Raw genomic sequence first — 22,565 nt, 5'->3', positions numbered from 1 at the left:
GGCTCAGACATGTCTGGTGCTGGGGACGGCACCCAGGCCCTTAGTAACAGTTTCCTGGATCCCTCAGGTCCCAGCTGTCCTGCCCATCCTGTCACTGGTGGGAGTGGTGACTCAGCCCTGCCGCAGCTCCCAGGAGGTCAGCAGCTCCTGCTCGGGGGGAGGAGCCCCGGAGGGCTGAACCCTGGGGCTGGGGCTGGAATCTGGGGGCTGCAGGTGTTATGCACATCTTTTTGGGTTATTTATTTATTTGGTACCAGGGATTGAACTCATGGCCTCGTACTTGCGAGGCAGGCACTTATACCACTGAGCCAAATCCCTGGCCCTTTTCGGTTTATTTTTTATTATGTATTTATTTACTTATTTGAGACAGGGTCTCACTACATAGTTTAGTATCGACTTGAACTCACTGTGTAGCCCAGGCTGGCTTCGAACTCACAGTGACTCCCCTGCCTCAGGTTCCTGAGTGCTGGCATTACAGGAGTGCTTCACCATGCCCAGCATTTGTGGGGTTTTGCAGGACTCACAGAAGGCATGGTCTGTGGGTGGCTCCTGAGCAGGAGACACCAGCTCTGGCTAAGGACACTGAGAGTGTGATGAGGGACAGAAAGTCCTGCCTCCTCCCCCTCACCACCCGATGTGGAGAACCTTCGAGGACTGGCCCGAGGGATGTCCCCTCAGACACAGGAGCCCTGGGTGGTTCTCCAGCAGAGTGCCTCACGGGGCCGCACGTCTTGCTTGGGGGAGCAGTGATGGCGGGGAAGCACCTTTGGGGAGGCCCAGGGATCTCAGGGCCACACCCTTGGCTTGGGCAGCACAGGTGAGGATGAGGCAGACAGCTGTGAGAGATGTTGGGCAGTGGCTGACAGGAGCCAACGAGGAACCTAGGAAACCACAGGGCCGGTGGGGCGAGGCCCGCAGGTGCCCTGTCTGCTGCGCATCTGCACCTGTGGGCTTGGCCAGGTGGCCTGGGGCCGCCTTTGCTGGGACCTGGGACTGCAGTCCAGGCCAAGGGCCCGCAAGTGCTGCCAGGAGCCCTGCACCTGGCCTCCGCTCAGCTCAGCTCAGCTCTCGAGAGGCCAGGGGCTTTTCCTCCTGTCCTCCTGCTCCTTTCTGATTTAGCAGGAGCTGTCTAGTTCTTTGGGCAGGGTGGTGGTGTTAATCCCCACTTTGCGGATGGGGAAGCTGAGGCCCAGAGGAGCTGGGTGTGCCCAGGCTCTCCACCCCCCAGCCCTTCTTCCCACCCCTCCCGTCACCACTGCCTCAGGAACAGGAACTGAACACGCCGGGCTCTGAGAGGCACTTTTCCTGCAGCTGCCTTTGCTGATTAATTGTAGTACTGGGGATTGAACCTGGGGCCTCCACACTGAGCTGCAGCCCAGGCTTTTTTTAATCTTTTAATTTTGACACAGCTTGGGGGGCACAGTCCTGGCTGAGTTTGCACTTGCGATCCTCCTGCCTCAGCCTCCCAGAGTGCAGGGATTGTAGGTATGCACAGCCCTGCTTGCCTGTCCTGAGCGGCACGGCCTGGCTGGCTGTGGAGCCCTACCTATCAGAACAACCCTGTCTCAGCGCCCTCTGCCCCTAGATGGGCTGAAAGGTGTCAAGCTGTGGGGCCTGAATTCCCCACCCCACACGGCCCTCTGGGGCCCAGTCTGCTGCTGCCCACCGACCAGGTGGCCTGGAGGCGGCCAGGGGAGGTGCAGGGAAACCCTCCTAGCAGAGGACAAGAGTGAGGTTGGATCAGGTCCCCTGCAGAAGCCACCCTGCTGCCTGCCAGAGCTGGCTGGGCGCCCACCTGGGCTGACCCAGCCCTTCTTCCCTGAAGCCAGCGTGTTCTTGGGGACAGGCCGCTGAGGACTCGGGCGAGTCCATGTCGGCATCCAGCGCCCCAGGGCCCAGGCCTGTCTTCTGGCCGCCATGCATCTTATTGACCAGGTTCCCCCAGCACCCCAGCGGGCCTTTGCTCCGCCGGCGCCATCTAGAGGCAGATAGGCCACACATCAGCGAGGGAGAGCGGCCTGAGACCTGGACTGCCCCAGGCCACCCCCGCCCTGCCCTCCTCTCCGCCACCCGGCCTGCTCTCACCTTTACACCTGCACGAGGGGGCCTCGCAGGCCACGGGTGAGGAGGGTGTGAGGGGAGAGTGACACGGGCAGCCCGGGAGAGCCAATGCCCAAGGTGTCCCTGGGGTGCGCTGTCCACCCAGCCCCTGCCCAACTCCACCCAGGCCGTAAGCCTCCTCCTGACCCGTCCCCCTGCCCTGAGCCTCCCCAACCTGCCTCCCTCTGCCCCCAACCTCCAGCCCTGTGTGCCCCCCAAGCTGTGCCCAGCACCCACCCCCTTACTCATGGGAGACCCAGGTGAGCCTCCAAAGTGGCCGAGGGGACCATAGCCTGGTGGGAGTCCCACAGATGATGCCGCCGGTCCCTCTGCAGGCCTGGCCCCTTGGGCTAGGCAGGACTTGTGGGATGGTGGCTACAAAACTGACTTCCCAGTAGGGTCACCAGAAGCAGGAGGTGACTCTTGAGTGGAGGAGCTTGTTGCTGTGGCCTTGGAACTAAGTCAAGACTGGATTCTGCTCATTGACTGAGGATGTGGTATCTTACACAATGGAGTACTACTCAGTCATAAAGTAGGATAAACTGGAGACTTTTGTAGGTAAAGGGATGCAGCTGGAGGCCATACTGATAAGTGAAATAAATCAGACACATCTGTGTAAACATATCACTTCCCCAGTGTGCTGAAGGAAACCACGTATGTATGTGTATATAAAAAGATGGTTAGGATAGTTACACCACTGATTTCTCCGAGTTCACTGAGGAGAAAGGTTTGCACCGGTGTGGTTTGGACAATTGAAGGCAGCTGTCTCCTGCGCTGGGTGACTGATTTGGGGCTGGCACTGCACAATGTAGGTACCATTGTTGTCACCTGAGTGTTGGGTTTCAAATTTTTTTTTCTCGAAATAAAATGGATTTAAAAAAAAGACTGGATTCTGGGGTTTTATTTTTGTACGGTTACTGGGCATCGGGACTGCAGAGCCGCGCTGACCCAAAGTCCTGTAGCAGACGATGCCCCTCCCCCCAGCATGCTTCGGTCTGTTCACTGCCTAGGTGAGTTCTGGTTCCCCTCCCTGCTACCTTTGTAGAAACAGCTGGCCCCTGTGATGCATATGTAAGAGCCAGTCCCCATGGACACGCCATTCTGCCTCTGTCCTTCCTGCTCACTTATCCCATAGGAGGCCCTGACCACCAGAGATCAGAGCCTGATATTTTGGGAGTGATCCCCTCAGTGCCTGTCAGTGTAAATAAATCTGCCTCCGAATCCCGGGTGTTGTCTCTGTTTCTGGGTGCCATTGCACCCCGGCACCTGCTGAATGCCACCCACCATGACCGTGGATCCCCGTCCAGCAGGCAGCGAAACAGGCCTATGAGGGCCTGTGGGGTATGAACCCCTGCGCCCTGGAGTGGCTCCAAGGTCAAGGACCCCATTGCCTGTCCCCAGGTTCATGGTTTTCCACCCAGGAAAATGAGGCCTGAAAAAGTGTTTGCAAAGAGGCATTTGGGGCGCCTCACAGGACACTCCTCTGTGTTGAGGGCCAGCCTGTGCTGGGCAGGCCATGCCAACAGGGTCCAGGGCTGTGCCTCCCCTCACGGTGGCCCTGGGAGCTGCAGGGACCGGACTTGGAAGCCAGGCAGAACCCCAACAATCTCCGCACCGATACCTTCTGCCCCCCTTCCCTTCCCTTCCCTTTAGGCTGCCGGGCCTTGGGCCATCTCAGTGCTGTTCAGGCTGCAGACCAGGCTGTGGGTGCCCTCAGGGGCAGCCCAGCTCAGAATATGTTGAATTTAATATGCAGAATATATTTAATATGTAGAATAGATATATTCTTTTGAAGTAGGATCTTGCTGAATTGCCCGGGGTGAAGTCAAGCTTGTGATCCTCCTGCCTCAGCTTCTCAGAGTACTGGAATTACACTAGTATTCGTGGACTTGCTTATGCATGTATCTACGTATATATGTAAGTACTGAGAATTGAATCCAGGAGCTTGCAAAGGTGAGTCAATTCTCTACTACTGAGTTTCACACCTAGCCCTTTTAACTCATTTATTGTTTGACTAATTAGTTTATTTTAAAGTTTCTCTTTTTATTTATTGAGACAGGGTCCCACTACGTATTCCAGGTTGGCCTTGAACTCACTGTGGCCCTCCTGTCTCAGCCTCCCAAATACTGCGATTAGTGGTGTGCACCACCACGCCTGGTTATCTTTGAGACGGATCCCACTCACTAACCCGCACAGGTTGGCAGTCCTTCTGCCTCAGCCTCCTGAGTAGCGCAGTCCTCCATGCTTGGTCAGTTTCCCATCTCTAAGATGGAAATCCAGCCCCGTATACACGACCTCAATGTGTTCCTTCCTTACGGAGCCACCTCATGATTCCGCAGATCCACACTTCCCTGCCCGGCCTCCTGGCCCCTTCCCGCTGTAAGCGGTGTTGCTGTGACCCTCTCCAGCTTCTGTGCTCAGCACCGCGGTGACCTCTCCCAGCTCCTCCCTGCTGCTGGCTGGCACAGTGGGTACTGAGAGCAACCCAAGGGGCAGTTGGGTCTCTTTGTCCCGACCTCGACCATCATCATGGGCTCTGGTCTATGTCGTGAGCTGGACACGTGCTGCTTCCACAGCTATGGCCTCTGGGTCCTCCACCGTCTGGGCTGTTGCTCCTCCCACAGCCACTGTCATGCGGTAGTGGGACTGCTTGTGTGATGAAAGAAGAGGGAGCGGACAACCGGGGCTCAGGACACGGGACCCCGGGGCTTCTTTTGCTGGAACATCCCGGTTATGGAGGACACACTGTGTGAGCTTGAGAAGTCCGGAAGCTCAACTAAGTAACTCAGCAGCTGCGCCTCCTGGGTGCTCTTAGAGGAGGAGCACCAACGGCTGGTGCTCCGGGGAGCGCTGGTCTCTGCCTTCGGCTTGGACGTGGTCTCCTGGCTTCTGGCACAGACTACTCCGCTTCTGCCTGGGACTCTTCAGCTTTTGTCAGAGACCCTTCAGCCTTCTGCTGTGGATTCTTCAGTGTTCCATGGCAGACCCATCGGCCTCCTGATACGGACCCACACAGGACACTGTGGTGAGCGCCAGCCTTGAGCTGCACCCTCAGCCCCCAGCGTCAGACCCCTTCTGCAGCTTCCTCATCGCCTCTGTGGCTGACCGTCGTAAGCTCATCGTGTAATTTCTTACAATTTGTGTATCTTGTGTCGTACCTGTTTCTCTAGTAAATCCTGACTGATACAAACCCTGTCTTTTAATTTTGTTTTAAATTTCAAGATGGTCTCAACAAGTCACACAGATTAGGCTCAGACTTGTGAATTTCCTGCCTCGGGTTTCTAAACCACAGGGGTAGATCCAGGGTCTTAAAAGTTATCGTCTGTCTCTTTTCCTTGTTGTCCTTTGTGGCTGGCTTTATTTATTCTCTGCCAATATGGACCCCTCCTCCACAACACACCCAGCTGTCGTCTGATAGCTTCTGCCCTGGTGCCCTGCTTAGGAATGAAAATTCCTAAACTGGACTGTGGAAAGAACTCATCCCTTCCATCACCCAGGCTCCCACCCGCCCACGCCAGGAGTGTGGAGTCCTGTCTTCAGTCCCAAGAGGAGGAATACTTAAGCCCAAGGAATTTGAGACCAGCTTGGGCAACACAGGAGACCCTACTGCCCAAAAAAAGACTTTTGCATAAATGCACAAAAAGATCGCACTTCCTTGTTATCTCTGGGATGTGGGCATCTGTCCTGCAGTTCCTGCACAGGTCCCAGTCCTACAGACCACACCTGTCTTATTTTAGCTTCCAAATCTGGCCTTGCCCCAGACTGTGTCTGAATTTTGTCTGTCCAAATCCACTTCCTGAGAAGTGGCTTTGTCTTTGTGACCACACTGCTCAAGACACTCACCTGTTCTTCATGTTTTGACTTCGCCCTTGTTTCCCCTTTACCTCCCGCCTCATTTGTGGATAATGCGCTCTCTAATTTCGTGCTGAGACCTAACGTCTTTTCCCTCAAACTCAACAAGTCCAAACCATCAACTTTCACTGCAAACAAGCTCAATGCTCATATCTGTGGCTATCAGTTTTCTTTCCCTTAGCTGTCTTCAAGACTTGAAGTCAATCCATCTTTGTGATGGTAGGCAGGTAGGGAAGCCAGTGATAAACTATGAGGGATAACTAAAATGTAATCAGGTCTAATCAGTCAGGATGGCTATGAATGTTTCCTTTAAACTCTTCCCGCTTTCCCTTCCTTTCTGCTTCCAGTGTCTCAGCCCTACTTCTGGCTCCTCACTCACCCAATTCTTGCAATTAGCCAGACAGAGCTGGAGAAACTCCCATGAGCCCTAAGTGGTGCCTGTAGGGGTTCCCTCAGGCTTTTAGGAGCCCATGTCTTGGGAGAGGCTACAGTCAGGAAGAGACCCTTGAGGTCCTTCCCAGGCTCTACTAGAATTCCCAGCTACACAGTTTCCCGCTATGTCAGGAATCATCTTGTAGATCGTTGTCACCAGGTCTCTGGAAATTCTGTCCTTGAGCAGGGACAGAATTCCAGGAAAGTTTCTAAGGTTTATTGCAAAGGAACCTCAAGGACCTTGAGATTGCCCTGTGGAGAGTCCTGGGGAGTTTGTACCACTGTGGCAGAAGGGGATCCTTAGACTGGGGATTTAGCTCAGCAGCACAGTTGATTGCTTGGCAAGCATGGAGGTTTGTGAGTTCGATCCTTTACACCAAAAAAAAAAAAAAAAAAAAAAGGGAGCTGTGGGTCTTTAGTGTTCCTGTGGTTGCCATTTGTCTGATAAGTACTTGCAGAAGGCTCCTTCTGTGAGGTGCTGGGGCTACTGCTACAGATAGAATAGAAGCACACAAGTTCCAGCAGGCAGTACCTCGCAAACAAAAAGTAGGGGCAGAGAATAAAGACGCAGTCACGTAGATGCCGCGGGGTGCACACAAGCAGCCCCAGAGGGGCCTATTTTACCTCGGAGGAGCTACCAGAGCCCACAGTCGCTCATTCTGCTCTGAGTACTGAGAACAGGGCTGCGCTGTGACTAAGATGACACCATCAACTAACTGCAGCCAGTACTAAATCAGTGTCACTCATCAGGGAATACAATCAGGTACAGGGTGTGGCTCGGGCGTGGGGCACTTGTGGGAGGTCCAAGAAGAAAACAATTAAAATTTTTTTTCTTTAAAAGCCAGTCCCTAACCCCTCAGTCCTCGGTCCTGATAGAATTTTCGGCGCGGCTAAAAAGATAGAAATATGAAATAAACGTGGTTTTTAAGAATGCGGAGCCCGACCACTGAGGTTTGACTTTTCTCTCTGCTGGACACGTAGTGTGGGGGCATACATGTAGCTTAGGTTTGGGGTGGTGCCTAAGGGGCATTACTGATGCACAAGTAGTCCACTGGAATTCACTTCACCCACAGGTAAATTTCCTAGGGGCGGGGAAGGTGACCTCAAGATAGAGCCCCTTGGTTCGGCCTCCCAGCCTCCCACCGCCGCAGCGTCCCATTTAGGGCAAAATCCTTTCAGTCCAAACCCATAGAAATATAACACAAACCGCGTATGTATTTCAGGGTCTCACTCTGCAGTTCAGGCTGGCCTTGAGCTCACTTTGTAGCCCAGGCTGGTTTTGAACTTGCAGCGATCCTCCTGTCTCAACCTCCCGAGTGCCCCACCACGCCCAGCTTAACGTTATAGGCTATTTGACTCAGGGTATCCACTGTATTATTCAACATGCAAGCAACATACATTTTATACTTTCACGCCCAGTCTCCGGGCCCGGTACTTCCCGCGTGCAGCGCTGCCTCCCAATTCGGAGGGGCCGCGACTCCAGCGCCAAAACACTGGGCGGCCAGCGCGGCTCTCCCGCCTCCGCGCTCGCCCTCCTGCGGGTGAAGCCTTCCCGCGCCCTCGTACGTGCTCCACGTCACGGTGAGCCTGCGTCCCCGGCAGGCTGGGGCCGGAACCGCCACTGGACCCAGGACATCCACGTCTCCTCCGCGGCGCAGCCCAGACGGTCCGGCGTCGCCCTTTAATGACGCGGCGCCTGGGGTGGAGGCGGGACTTCCGGGTACACAGAGGCACAACTTCCGGAGCGAGGCGGAAGAGGCTCTGAGGTCTGCGCTCTAGAGTCCCAGGATCACCGAGGGGCCACCCGGAAAGGGCAACTGGAGCTGACCGGCCGTACTCGGGGTGTCGGGGTCTCGGGCCTGAGGGATGAAGAGCTGCCATGGCCAGCGACGGGGCCAGGAAGCAGTTCTGGAAGCGCAGCACCAGCAAGGTCCCGGGCAGGTGGGTGTGACAGGCTGAGCCGGGTCAGGGTCAGGGGTGAGAGGTCAGGCGGCCGAATCAACCAGCTGGGCTGTGGATGGCGTCGGGGTGTAGGGAGGGGAATCTGGGCTCGGAGGAGAGGAACCGGGGCGCGAGGGGAGAGCTGGGCGGTGCAAGGGGCGCAGGGGGAGCTCAGGGGTCGCAGCGCGGGGTTCGGGAGGTGACAGTGGCCACACGTAGGAGCAAGGCTTGCAGGGAGGATGAGCAGCCACCCGTTTTCCCGGAGCTGGCCGGCTGCCTTCTCCCAGCCCCAGGGCTCCCAGGGGAGTCCGAAGGAAACTGATTGGGGTCATGCCCTGGAGAGTTTGGCGGAGGCAGGAAACTGTCCGGGCGAGGCTGCTCCTGCTGGGGATGTCGCTTTCTGCAGAGGGCTTCCGAGACACTTGCCTTGCTGTCTCGTTGCCCCTGTGACCTGCTGCTTGTTCCCTGAGCGTGGAAGAGGGTTGGCTACATCCTGTGAATTTCCATGTTCCCACTTTCTGGTCTCAAGACCAACTCCAACGTGTCAGCAGCAGGAAGCAGATTTAAAAAAAATTCGATTCCTGGATGTACCCTGGAAGCAGTGCAGCTTCAAAGCCCTTCTCTGATTTTGGTAGCACTGAGCCCCGCAGGGCCCTGGGAAGGAAGAGACATTACATGAAAAATAGCTGCGGTAAAATCAGCCACTGGTGAGAGCACACTAGAAGAGACAAGAATACACTGAGATTTCAAAACATAGTTTTCTCTGTCCTGAAACTAAAGCCTGAGATATGCAAAATTAAGAACTGTGTTATTAAAATCACTTACGTAGAATCACTCATTAGCACAGTACAGGGCTTGTGCTCCTGGGTTTGGTAATAGACACTTGAGTGCCTGGTGGAATTGGCAGTTTTAGAATTCACTGCATACTCTTCAGCGTGGTCGGGAGTTGAGTGAGTGTCACCGCTCAGACACAGTGACTCAGAGGGTGAGCGCATCGTCAGTGGCGGCCAGAGAACCTATTTTTCTCTGCCAGGATGGGCTTCCTTGTACAATGAGAGCTTTCATCAAAACCGGTGTCAGGGTTCAAGATGAGGTGAAGATTCTGGAGTGGAGGCGGGTGGGAGGTCTGGGTGTAGAAGCCAGGAAAAAGGAGCCGGGTGGCCTGTCACTCACGTATTGCTTTCAGGTCTTGACATTGTTGTTTTTGTCCTGTCTAAACGCTGATTAGATCTTAACAATCAGGTGAGATGTAAGCGCTGCTGCATGGAGTTAGAGCAGTGAATAAACCTTTGAACTGAAGGCTGTGTCACCTGGTAGTTTGTCTCTGTACTGGGTTAAACGGTCCCTGAGTTCTTGTCTGTCTGGTGCTTGCAAGTGTGGCCTTATTTAGAATTACGGGCTTTGCAGATGTAATCCAGTTAAGATGAGTGTGGCTTGGAACAGGCCTTGGTCCAAGGGTTGGCATCCTCCTGAGATGAGGGACATTGGGCGCAGATGCAGGTACAGGGAAGATGGCCATGGAAAGATGGATGCAGAGACAGGAGTGATGCGTTTACAAGTCAAGGGAGCCAGGGCTTGCTGGCGGCCACCAGAAGCTAGAAGAGCCAGGGAAGAATCCTCCTCTGGAGACTTTGCCGAAGACATGGCCCTGCCAGTGCCTTGAGCTCACTGTTCTGTCCTCCAGAACCGAGAGGTTAAGTTTATGTTGTGTTGAGTCACTGTACTTGTGGGGGTTGTTGTGGCTGCCCCTGGAAACTAATACAGGCCCCGTTTCTGCGTTACCAAAGACATTCTTTTTCCTTGGAGTTTGGTATCGTTCTGTGTCTTTTGAGAACATCTTCCATGTGACAGGGACTGATGGCATTGCAGCTTGAGATTTGTTGGTGGCTGTCACCGAGAGGACAGGACATGGAGAGTTGGGTGTGCCAGAGAGGCCTGTGGCCCATGTGGTCCCCTGGCATCCTGTGGTCCTCATGCCCGGCAGTGCTGCTCGGCAGGTGACAGTTGGGCGCTCTTGCTGGGAGGATCCTCAGCAGTGTGCCCTTTACTGCCAGTAGATGGTGACGACCGCCCACGTCCTGGGTCTTCCCTTAGGCAGCCCCGTGCCAGCAGAACTCCCTGCTGTGCCTGCCATTTGCAGTGGTTCCGTGGTCATTGTGCTTTACTGAATGGTGATCCCAGGAATGCTCAGGAGAGAGACTGCACCCCCACAGGATACCCGGCTGCGGGGGAACTGTCTGTAGCTCAGCCCTTAGCAAATCCCGACAGTGTGGCTGACATCCATCAGGCACTTTGTGTTTGCCAAGCCTGGTCTTGGTGCTGCCTGACTGTTCTGTCCACCAGGGGTTTTGGGTTTGTGGAACACATGCTTTGCCCTTCAGGCTACACTCACCCAGTCAGGCTCGACTTAGAGCCTTGTGGTTATTCTCCCCTGAGAGGCTGGACCGTATGTGGGTTTTCCTGCCCGGCATCTAGGCCCCTTTCTACCTGGCCTGCTGTGCGGTTGCCTGGCCTCCTCTCCTGCCTGTCCTTTCTTTGCGGTTTGCTCCCTGATATTCCCAAATGCTCCGCTCTCTGCTCCCTGAGCTCAGCAGAGTGCTTCTTCCTTCCCTTTCATCTAGCGTACCTTTCTTCATTTTCAGACTTCGCTGCCTGGTATTTCCTTTTTGTTTTCTCTTTTGGAGACAGGGGCTCACTGGGTAGCTCAGGCTGGTGTTGGACTCATGACGCTCTTCCTGCCTCAGCCTCCTGAGCGCTGGGATTACAGTCATGCACCACTGCACTTGGCTCCCTCCTTACGAAGTGTGGCCTGTTTCTGTACGTGCGCTCTCCCACAGCCAGAGCCCGCCTGCGGCCGCGGGCCTGTGTGTGTACAGCTTGAGCCCGTGTCCTCTTACGCATTAGCTTTCCTCACCAGGAAGTGAGCTCCGCACACTTCGAGTGCGCCTCACTCACCTGCATGGTTCTGGTTGGTCCAGACTGGGCCGGTCGGTTCAGACTCGCCTTAGCCTGGAGGGAACAGAAGGCTTGAGCAAGGTCGCGCACTGTCCTGGGCGCACTTTGGTGTCTGCGAGGTTATGTGGCTGAGGCTTTAGCGGTTTCATTCCTGGGTGAGCTGGCAAGCGTGGTGTGGTGGGGAGACCTCTGACTGGGAGTCGGCTGGCTTTTACCCCTTCCCACCTCCCATCCCTGTGATGCTCACCAGGCCACACCAGCCCGGGGCCCCCTGGTGTCTGCTTCCGTGGCCTCAGCATCGGGGAAGCTGCATTTGGCCCAGCCGAATTCTTTGTGGAGAGGAAAGGCGAGGGCTCCTGGGCCTGTAAATATTTATTTGACCTGCAGTGTATGCCAGGATGTGCCCAGATGTGAGGGTTACGTGAATGAACAAACTGGACCAGATCTCTGCCCTCACAGAGCTCCTGGTGAGGGAGAGCAGACTGGTGCCTCCCCTGATGGAGAGCTCACTGCTGGTTGGGGATGGGGAAGCCAGAGGCAAGTGATAAAGGATTTGCATGAAGGGGAGAAGACCCCTTGGTGGCCGTGGAAGTGTGGTACAGGCAGGGGGGCCAGCCGTGGAGTGTGAGGCTGGGGTGGCCGTAGCCCAGGGAGGGCCAGCTGTGCTGTCCTGTGGAGATGCAGGCGGCCACTCTTGTTCTGAGGAGGGAGCCTGCTGGGGACACCCAGATGAGGGTCCACTCTCTGACTCTCTGGGCCTGGTCTCCCCAGAGCCATAGACTGACTGGCCCTCAGTGGCTGTCTCTTGCTGTAGTTGCAGTTGGAGCTCCTGCTGCGTTTTAGTGCCAAGACGGGGCCGCGCACTGGGCTTGCAAACACAGGCAGCCTTTCAGGGTGGCGCTGGGCTTTGCTGTTTCAGCACAGCCCTGGCTGGCAGCGTGTGCCCGCTGGAGGAGGGTGTGCACATGGCAGGGACTGTGGGGTGTGACGTTGGGAGTGTGACAGTGGCAAGGCCCTGCGTGCTCACAGTTATGTGCACAGCCCCAGGAGTCCGCGTGGAGCAGAGTCGGCTTGGCAGGCCAGCTCGTGTTCAGGGCTGGCTGGGGATAGTGAAGTCATTCAGAGGGACGTGGGCACCTTTGAGGTCCCAGGGATGGTGCTGAATGCAGGGTAGTGGACGCGGCCTGCAGAGGCCGGGGAAGGAGGAGCAGGGACCTGTTCTGAGGAGGTAACCGGGCACCTTGGCAGGATAACAGGGCCCTCGGTGGTGGGGCGGTCACTGCTTTCTCAGGACTCCTCACTGTGCTGGGACAGGGAAGAGGAGGGGCCACCTGTGGAGATGTGGGGTGGAGGGCACGGCTCTCCTGCTGGGACACTGCGGCCAGGGAGGGAGGAGGGCCCTGGGGGCCTTGGAGAAACGAGGGGCTGGGTCCTGAGAGCCGTGGACGTGGACAGCGCTGAGGGCTGTGGTGGGGTGTGCTGTGGCCGGGATGCTGCAGCAGCCTGGAGGAGGAGGACGGAGTGGGAGGCTGGGTGGGGGCGTGCACAGACTCCAGGCAGGCCGCAGGTGGAACTGGAGGGTTCACTGTCGGGCTGGAGGTCACTGATGGATCTGATCCCCAGACTTTCAGCCTGAGGGACCAGGGTGTGGCAGGCAGAACCGTGGTGCCTGCTTCCTTGTCCCTGGAACCAGTGAATACATTCTGTGACAAAGAGGAATTAGGGTTGCCAGTCTGCTGACCCACGTACAGACGTGTCCCGGATTATCGGGTGGGTCTAGCGCAACCAGACCAGCTCTCCAGGGTGATGGGGGAATGTGACCTTGGATGGACTTGGTCCTCAGTCGCTAGCCTTTTGTGCAGAGGAGGGGGCTAGGGAATATGGCTTTAGGATGACGCGGTGGCCTTCTGCTGACACACAGCAGGCAGTGCGGGTCTTGGTTGAACAACTGCAGAACGCTGAGCTCTGTGGGCAGCTGAGGTGGGCAGGAAACACATCTGCCCTGGAGCTTCAGGGAGGAGAGGGAGCCCAGGCAGGGAGGGCTCTAGGCAGTCCGCTCCGGGCCGGGGGAGCCAGTGGGTGGGTGTTTGCTGGCTACACTGTTTGTTTTACTTTTTTTCCCCCGGGAGTACTTTTCGTGTTATTGCATGTCTGATTTTGAAAATTAAGTTTAACGTGAATCGTGGTTTTTCTCTTACATAGTTAACTGATACAGCAAGTCTGGACTCGGGTTAATTTTCAGTGAAGAAAAAAATAATTTTTAAAAATTAAACCCCTGAACTGGGTGTGGTGGCTCACGCCTGTAATCCCAGCACTCAGGAGGCTGAGGCAGGAGGATCGTTGGGAGTTCGAGACCAGCCTGGGCTACAAAGTGCGCTCAAGGCCAGCCTGAACTGCACAGTGAGACCCTGTCTCAAAAAGACAAAAAACAAAAAAACAGAAAACAAAAACCAAAAACCAAAAAAAAACAATCCCTGGCCCGGGATTTAGCTAAGTGCCTGCCTGTCAAGCACAAGGTCATGAGTTCAATCCCTAGTACCAAACCAAACCAAACCAAACCAAACCAAACCAAACCAAACCAAACAAACAGTTAAATCCCTGGCTGGGCACAGTGGCGCACACCTGAATCTCAGATGCTTGGGCGGGTGAGTCAGGAGGATCACAAGCTGGACATCAGCCCAGGCAGCTCCATGAGGCTCTGTCTCACAAACAAAGGGCTGGGGGTGTTGATTAGTGTTAGGTGCCCCTGGGTTCGTCTCCAGTACTGTGGGGGGAAGAAAGGAAACCACATTCCTGATGACCGAGGGTTCCTTTGAGTGTGTGTTTTAAACCGTGAGAGCAGTGGGCAGCCCCTTTCTCCCTGGGCATGGTCAGGGACGGAAAGGACATTGTGGAGGCGGGGAGGGGGGCCTCATCTCTGGTTTTCTCTTTGCTTCTGTGGTCCAGCCTGACCTGCCTGTGGCCAGGACTGGAGACTTGGGGACAGCGACGGGGCTGTCTTGGCTCTGGGGGCAGTGACACCTGCCTTGGCTGTCCCTGTCCTGCAGGCCCCCTCTTCACTCCCTCTGTCTTGCCTGTGACCACGGGGCCTGCCTGTGCGTGTGCAGGCCACCCCGGTGCTGGATCAAGGGAGTGGGCAGCCGTGTCCTGGGGTCTGGCCCCAAAGCAGGAGTCACCAAGCACAGGGGCTTTCTCGTGAGGTGTGTGGAGCAGTGCTGGAGCAGGCGCCCCAGCATGGACTGGGCCCAGAGCTCTTTGGCCGAGCGCTTGGTCAGGCGCATCGTTGCCGCGGCTGGGGTCGGATGGACATGTGCAGCCCCGTCTCACAGGAAGCTGGCCTGGGCCGAGCCACTTGCAGCTGCACGGCCTGTGCCTGGAGAGCCAGGCCTGCACCGAGGGCTTCCTCTGGGCTCTGCCTTGACTGCCATCGCCACCGCTCTCCTCCCGGCCCTGCGGCTTTCTCACGGCCTACGTGGGGTGAAGCCCGCTCCTCCGGGCCTGGGGTCCCCTGACCCAGCTCCAGGCTGGGCTGCCCTGGGCCAGGGGCACCAGAGCCTGCGCCTGGTGGCCTCTCTTGGAGTCCTCCTAGGGCAGGGTGAGAGCTTCCTCGGGGCTCACCCTGGCATTTACTTGGCAGATGAGGGGAGAGGCCACGAGAGCCAGAACTGTGCTCTTCCCATTTCTGGGGCCCTGTGGGGACCCAGACTTTTGTTTTGAGTGTTGCTAGCTGTTTTGTTCTCCATTTCTGAAATGTGTTTCCTGTTTTTGGGAATTGGTGGGAAGTTTCACCCGGGTACTGAGGGTCACCACAGGACACATGGTCACGGCTAGGGTCGCTGTAAGGCTGGAGCGGGGCAGGCAGGGGCTGGCGTCACGGTGAGCCCCTCACTCAGCTGTCTGCCCTCCTGTGTGGACCGAAGTGAGCAGGCTGAGGTCCTGGATGGCCTGGGTCCTGCCAGTGCCCTGGTCAGGGTGGAGCTCTTCCTGGCTCCGCAGTCCCTGATGTCCTGGGCCTCTGTGCCCCCTCCGGGTGGTCTTGCTCGTGTCTGGGGTTTGCCTTCTGTGTGAGGAGCTTTCTTTTCCTGTGTCGAGATGCACAAGGCCATCGGCCTCAAAGAGGAGAGGTTTGCTCTGGCTCCTGGGTTCAGCCCGTGGTCCTTGGTGCCGTGGTCCTTGGGTCCTTGTGGGGTGACGAGGAGGCAGGCAGACTGGGAAGGGTTTGACAGAATATCCCCAAGGACGTGCCCCAGGGACCTGCTGCGCCTCCATCAGCCATTAAACTGGGAGTCCATCCAGGGAGAATCCGACGGTGAGGTCCGGGCCCTCCGGCCCAGTCGCTGCCCCAGCCCCACCTCTGAGCACTGCTGCACTGGGCCCTGAGCCTCCAGCACCTCGGCTCTGGGGAGGCATGTGGGGTCTAAAGTGTAGCCTTCTGCGTTTGGGCCCCCGAAAGCTCACGTCCATCTCACAGTGCCAGATGCCTTCAGTCGGTCCCTGAGTGCCCTCAGTCTCGGTCATTACAGCTCAGCAACCCTGAGACGCAGGGCATGTGCTCGGATATCAGCCCCGTAAAATCAGAAAGGGAAGCCTGTGCTTCTAAGATGTGATGGCCTGTGTCCTGGCGTCCCCCCAGGGCCTCATGCGGTCATAGGGCCTTTTCAGAGGTGGCTGAATCGAGAGCAGTCAGTAAGTCGGCCCCTGATGGGCTTGGCATGGTGCTGGCTGGGGTGCGGGTGTGAGTGCCGCACCCCCAGGCCCGTAGCCAGTGCTAAGACAAGGACAGGAGGAGGCCGGCTCCTTCCCTTGTTGCTTTTGCTGCCTTCGGGCTCCACGAACTGTTCTCTGCCCCGCTGCCTTGGAGCCGCAATTATGGCTGAGACCTCAACCCTGGGCTACACAGCCCTTTCCTTCCTAAACTTCGGGTGTCGGGTATCTCGTTCCAGCAATGAGAAAAGTAACTAAGACAGGAGCTGTAGTGGCACGGGGAAAACAGGGCACGGAGAGTATGAGGGAAGAACTGGGCCAGAGCAAGACCAAGACCCAGCAGGCAAACACTGCCTGCGGGAGCTCCCTGACGGTGTCCGGCCCGTGTGGTGTCGGGACCGTAGAGGCGGGGCAGCCCCTAGCCCCGTTGCCTTCCCGAACGTGTTCGCAGGGTGAGCCGGTGAGCGTGGGGCCTCCCGCATTGTTTCTGCAGGGCAGAAGGGTCCTGGTCTCCCAGGAGGAGGGAGGTTTAGGAGGGCGCTGTCGGGTTGCGGGTTTGTGACAGTGGGTCCTCCTCTGGCCTGGGCCCCAGGACGAGACGGGTGGCTGGGGAGCACTGGTGTGTGTCTCTCTGGGAGTGGCCTGGTTTTGCTCATTGCCTCCTGCAGTGACCGTGTCCTCATGGGCTTGATGTTAAACAAATGTTGCCCGGGGCCCTCATTTTGTTTTCTTTGAGCATTGTTCCCTCTCTTGGGTTAATCTTCTGTCCAAGCTGGTCATGAGGTCCATGGTGGCATTTTGTGTGTCGTCCACATGTACTTCACAAGCCAGCACGGCCTCCGTAGCCATGGAGAGCACACCGAGGAAAGGAGCACAGGGCATCTGCCCTGTGTAGGATCTGGGTGGAGTCCCCTAACCTAAGTCCTTCATGGATGGGGTCTTTTGTCTGCCCGCAAAGTTCCTGGTCATCCAGGGTTTTCAGGACGAAGAAGAGTGTCCTGGGTGTCACAGGCACCTGCGGCCTGCACCAGGGCCCTGGAGTCAGGGAGGCTGTGTTGCTGCTGTTACTGAGCAGGAAGGTGCTGGCCAGGGGCTTGTGCCCCGAGGAGTGTGTCCCACCACTCAGTGGAGGACTGGGGGCCGGGAGTCAGCGAGGGGTGCTGCTCTTGACTGAGATGTCATCAAGTTGGAGCCAAAAGGAGAGGGGTCTGGGCACTTGCATGGAGGGTGTGGTGGCTTGGCCGATGGGCCCCCTGCCTGCCCGGCCCTGGCAGTTTGAACCCAGCAGGGCTTGAGGGTAGCCAGCCTGGGCTGGGCAGTGTCCAGGTCTGTGAGGGCAGAGCTGGCGGCGTGGATCTGGAGGAGGCCATGGGGTGCACAGGTGCGTCTCGGCCGTGGCTCATGTGGGTTCTGAGGGGCGACCCGCTCAGACTCCGCCTTCACTTGCTGAGCACCTGTGGTGTGGCATGCAGTGGCCCGCTCGGGTCACGGGACAGACCTGAGCCGTGGGACTCCGAGCGGCCTCACTGCAGGGTAGAGAAGAGCCAGAGCAGCAGGGTGGCCTGAGGTTTTATTACAGATGCCCTCATGTCCTGCACTGGGTGGAGTGACAGGACGCTGATGCAGCCCCACACGTGAGTGTGCGGCCGGGGAGCCACCGAGAGGCTCTGGCTCTTTCCCGAGCAGCTGGCGGGGCCCGGGCTGCCAGGCTCCAGGCTGATGGGGCTGGGTGAGGGGTCTTGCAGGTGTCCTGGCCAGTACTGCGGCCCAGGGCTGAGTTCACAGCAGGAGAGGAGGACGTGCTGGAGTCAGTGTGCAGGTGCCGCTGTCCTAGAGGACCGGGGGCGGGACTAGGGGCCGTGGGGTTCCCAAGCTGTCTTGCACAGGGGTCCCACGAGTGAGCGAGCAAGTGTGGGCCGCTGACTTGGTGACCGAGATGCCGAGGGGTAAATGAGGTCCTCCCGTCCAGGGATGGGGTGGGTGTCGGGCAGTGAGAAGGGAGTGCAGGGTGCTTGGTGACTGCCGGTACAGATCAGTGTGACCGGGCGTGCTTCCTGGTGTGACACTTCCAGCTTTTCCCCCACTCGTATTTTCTAGGTTTTCTGTAAAAAATGGACATTACTTTTTCACCAGGGGGATAATATTATAAACATGCAGCTTCCAAGATCAACTTAAGAGTCATCCGTGCGGCACCTCAGGCTCTGGCTCAGTGACTGTCCCGGCCCTGGTGGCTCTTAGTGCTGAGGGCCTTGAGTTGTGTGGCAGGAGCTTCGGTCCAGGCCCTGTTGCAGGGACCTCACAGCCCACGGGCCACTGGTCCCTGGGAGCCATGTTGGTGTGGGTTCTGGGGGCCACCTCCCCCTCCAGTTGCCTCCTTGGTGGGGGGCGGAGGTGACAGTGGAATTCCTTCGTTTGCAGTGATGACTTTTGCATATTTTTCTCCAAGGCCCTCGAAAGCTCATTTCCTTAGAAAAGTTACCTTTTAGGAACCTATTCGATAAATCTGGGGCGCATCACTGTATGTTAGAGTGAGCCTGCTGGTGAATTCAATTGCTAATTTTGTTCGTAATTCAGAAAACCACTACTGACCCCGAAGCGGGCGCCGGGGATGGACGTGCTGAAAGCCGCAGCTGGCGAGGCAGTGCCTGCCCGTCTGAGGCCAGGCGGGCGTTTCCTCCTGAATGGGGCTGGACCTTGACCTTGTGTGGCGATGCTAGAACATCGCAGCTGGACTGACTTCTTCCCCACTTTTAGTTATTTTATTTGTCTCCTCACTGTTTCTCTGGACTCCATTTTCACCCACTGCAATTTAACCTTTGGTAAAAAAAAAAATGCAAAGCTGTCTGGTCTGTACCGTGAGTTTAGTTTTTTCAAACTGGGACCGAGGTGTAGGGCTCCAAATGCAAACTAGACCATCCCCGGGATCTGCGGGAAGGGCCACCTCTGGTGGGGACCCCGTGGCCCCACGGCCCCGCTGTTTCCTGCTGTCTGCTGTCGAGGGCTCCTCTGTATCCTAAGAGATCATTTGCTTGGCCAAGCGAGCCGAGGGCAGGGTTGGCACACTCTGGCTTTAGTGTGGCAGGGGCCGTGCATGTGTGCCTGCGTGTGTGCGTACGTGTGGTCTTCAGTGGATGCGTCGTGGAGGACTTCGGTGTGTCACGGTGCTCCTCACGTGACTCTGTGAGCGATGCCGCGCTCACGCAGGCTCTCAGAAAGTACTTGATTTGGGTGTTGTTTGGCTGTTGCTGTTTAAACTTCCCTGACCCTGGGAGAGCCGGCCCCAGCCAGAGCCCTGCTGTGGTGCTGATCTGGGGCCTTGTGGGCTTCTGTCTGAGCCGACCCTTGTCCTCCTGCTGCCCCCACCTCCCTAGAGGCGCCCTCCAGTACTTGTGTTGTTTTCCCTCCGCACATCTGTCCCTTCCTTCCTTCACCAGGGGTGGCATCTCAGTGGTACCTCCTGGTTCCGGGAGGTGAGTGCTGGCGACACTCCTGAAGGCTGTCTGGGAAGGTCCTCTGCAGACACAGCTCTCTGGCTGTCCCTGGTCCCTGTGGAGTTCTGTCCTTGTCCAGGTCCCTCTCCCCGCACAGAACCCGCGGCCTGTCACGTGTTGTGTTCCTTGCGGCTGTGTCCTTGTAGTAACATCAGGATGTGCCCAGGTTGGATCCAGCAGACGCAGCTGCTGGCCCCTGCTGTGGCTTGCTGGTTCCGGGCTGGTCCTGCCGAGATTCCCCTGCCTTGGTTGGGAGGATAACATTTCTTCATCTGCACGTGGAGCGTGCAGAATGTTGGTGTTACAGACTCGTTATTCAGAGTGGCAGGACTGGCCGGAGGGTGGTCAGGTGGCCTGTCTTCTCCAGCCTGCCCACCCCACAAGCCCGCCTGACAGTGTGGTCGCAGAGGGATCTGTCCTTGTGCCTTCCTGCCTTTTCCATACAGGCTATTGTTTGCGTACATACCCTTCACCCACTTAGGATGTTCAGTTTTTTAGCATATTTACAAGGATATAGAGTCACATCATGACTAATATTGGGATACTTTCATGACTGCAGAGAGAAGCCCCGTATGCGTTAGGAGTTACTTCCTGGTCCTTCTTCCCTGGGAACCACTAACTTACTCTGTCTACGGGATTACCCTACACTTTACATTTCATGTAAATAGAATCTGTGGAGTCATGTAATTTGTGTCTGGCCTCCTTTACCTAGCATTTTTTTCTTTTTTGAGACAGGGTCTCTATGCAGCTCAGGCTGGCCTTGAGCTCACTTTGTAGCTCAGGCTGGTCTTGAACTCGCAGTGATCCTCCTGCCTCAGCCTCCCGAGTGCTGGGATTACAGGCGTGAGCCACCATGCCAAGCTAGCGTGATGTTTTTAAGGTTCATCCATGTTCAGCCACAGAGCATACTGTGGAATTCCTGGATTCCTCTCTTGATCACAGGGGTGCTGGGGAGCTGTGGCTTGGTGCTGCCGCCCAGCTTGGAGAAAATGTCCTGCACTGCATGGTGCTTCCATCAGTCCACTTTCCTATTGCTGGACATAATACCCAGCGTCTACACCTTAAAGGAGTGTTTAATCTAGCTCATGGTTCTGGGGATTCGGTCCATTGGTGGCTAGTTCCAGGGCAGAAGTGGCGCGGTGGAAGGCCTGGTGGAGTGCAGCTGTGCCCCTCGTGGCAGCCAGGACACAGAGAGGAGGGGAGAAGGGTCCTTCTTCGGTCCCTTCTTACTCCACCCAGGCTGGCAGCCTGTTGGTTGGTGCCGCCTACATCCAGGGATCTTCCCTCTTCACTAAGTAAGTAAGCACCGAGACGGCTAAGCCGGTCCCCTTGCGTTTGTTATGCAGGTCGGCGCCATAATTAACTGTCACAAGTGTGACAAAGCAGGGACTTTTTCAGAAAGGCATCCTTAAGGGAGCTTCATGCTTTGGGCCTTCTGGGCGGGCAGGGCTGTGTCCAGCGTGGCAAGCAGCTTGCCTTTTGGTAAACGAGGAAGGCTCTGGGAGTAGGTGTGTCTGGCGTCCCGAAGCCTTTGCCATCTGGATGAGTGAGACAGTGTGCTGGTGACGTGGCCCTGTCCAGTGTCCCAAGTCCCTCCCCTGCTGGGCAGATGCGGCGGTGCCCCGTGCACATTAGTGTCTGATGTTCCAGCGCCTCACTTTTATGGGGTCGGAGTGATCTCGAGCTAACTGCAAGGCCGACTGGACACTAGAAAGCCTGCCCAGGTTAATGTGACCCAGCGCGCGCGTCTCCTCCAGCACAGGAGGGGCGGCGGTGTCGCACGCAGTTGGAGCCGCTGCGTTCCTTCCTGGACGGTTTGTTCCCCTTCGCTCCAGATCATCAGCGTTTTGAATTGTTTTCATTTCCATGGCTGCAGTGGGAGTTTTTACCGATCATGTACGCACTTCTAAGTGGTATGTAGTATTTTACATTAAAGACATTTACTGGTATGTGTGTTCAACTTGGCTTTTCTCTTTAGTGTCCTGTTTACGAAATTTATCTACATCAGTTCTGGTAGCAATAGTTTGTTTATCTTTATTGTGGTTAGTATTCTATTATATGTGTATTGTATCAGTTTGGTTATTAGTTTTTCAGTTGATAGTGGACCTCTAGATTTTTATCAGAATTTTTTCCCCTTGCTATTGTAAATGTTGTTTACAAATATTGTAAACCTGTCTCTTGTGCACTTGTGCAAAGGATATTCTGGGCTCGCTTATCAGGAAGTGAGATTGTATTGTGTGTATGTGAAGGCGGCTTCTTTTTTTAATTTATTTGATTTTTAAAAAATTTTTGGTGCCAGGGATGGAACTCACAACCTTGCGTTTGCCAAGCAGGCACTTAGACTGCTGAGCTAAACCCCCGGCCGGCAGCTTCTTTTTATAAGGGGTCACTGGGGTTTTCTTTAAAATAGATTACTGCGGTGTTAAAGCAGCGTGGTTTATTTACAAAGCTTATTAATAATGTACTCTTGAAAAGAAAGATTTCATTCTCTGCTGCGAGGAGGGTTTGTTGCTACTGCTTTCCACATAGCTTTGGTTGAATTCCCTATTTTTTTAAAGCTTGCAAGACCAAGTATGAATGCAATTTTAGGAAGACAGAATGTGCTCGTCTTTAGACTGTGATCTTTTTGGAACATTTTATGCTCAGTACGCACAAATGTTTTGCCTGTGAAGAGTGAGTCTCCGGCTGTGCCGGGAGGGAAGGCCGAGGTCTGCGATGGTGCTGCGGGGCCTCTGTGGAGATGGCAGGCACGGTGCACTTGGGCCACACTGCCTGTGATTTTTGAGCCCTATAAATACTTTGGGGAATGATAGGAAGAATATAAATACTGAGTAAAGCTAGATTGACAGCGGTGGGAGACGCTGCTGTTGGTCACCCGATGGTGTGGCAGCCCCGCTGTCATCCCATTCCCATTTCGTGCACCGTGTGTGTGTGTGTGTGTGTGTGTGTGTGTGTGTGTTGCTAAGGATGGGACCCAGGGCCTCGTGCACGCAAATCTCACGTCTTAGCGCCGGTGCTGTCTCCCCGCCCTCGGTATGTTTTTGTCTCCACTTCCTGGACTGGGATACTGAAGCTCAAGGCAATTCCTTG

The 22,565-nt window shown here is 56.1% G+C and overlaps 1 protein-coding gene and 1 long non-coding RNA gene across 4 annotated transcripts in view; one reads left to right on the top strand and one right to left on the bottom strand.

Moving 5' to 3' along the window:
• Positions 1 to 2,985: 2,985 nt before the first annotated feature.
• Positions 2,986 to 8,058, bottom strand: LOC134474865 (uncharacterized). Its single transcript, XR_010045754.1, has 2 exons — positions 7,783 to 8,058; positions 2,986 to 5,097 (listed from the first exon to the last, which is right to left on the bottom strand). It is a non-coding gene; the product is annotated as an uncharacterized LOC134474865 (long non-coding RNA).
• A 57-nt stretch (positions 8,059 to 8,115) lies between these two features.
• Positions 8,116 to 22,565, top strand: part of Tbc1d22a (TBC1 domain family member 22A) — a 288,301-nt gene continuing 273,851 nt past the window's right edge. The window contains exon 1 of one of the 3 annotated variants that reach the window (XM_003461946.5): positions 8,116 to 8,325. In XM_003461946.5, the coding sequence (XP_003461994.2) occupies positions 8,264 to 8,325 (62 nt within the window). In that variant the 5' untranslated portion in view covers positions 8,116 to 8,263. Of the gene's footprint in view, positions 8,326 to 12,352; positions 12,509 to 22,565 lie in introns of those variants that run through there. The other 2 variants (XM_063243789.1, XM_063243788.1) reach the window with 2 other exon arrangements.

The sequence above is a fragment of the Cavia porcellus genome, unplaced genomic scaffold (genome assembly GCF_034190915.1).
Source record: "Cavia porcellus strain 051 isolate PalLab524CR breed Dunkin Hartley unplaced genomic scaffold, mCavPor4.1 scaffold_40, whole genome shotgun sequence".
Lineage (NCBI taxonomy): Eukaryota > Metazoa > Chordata > Mammalia > Rodentia > Caviidae > Cavia > Cavia porcellus.
Note: the sequence above shows the minus strand (reverse complement) of the source record. Positions and strands in the feature narration are given on the sequence as shown.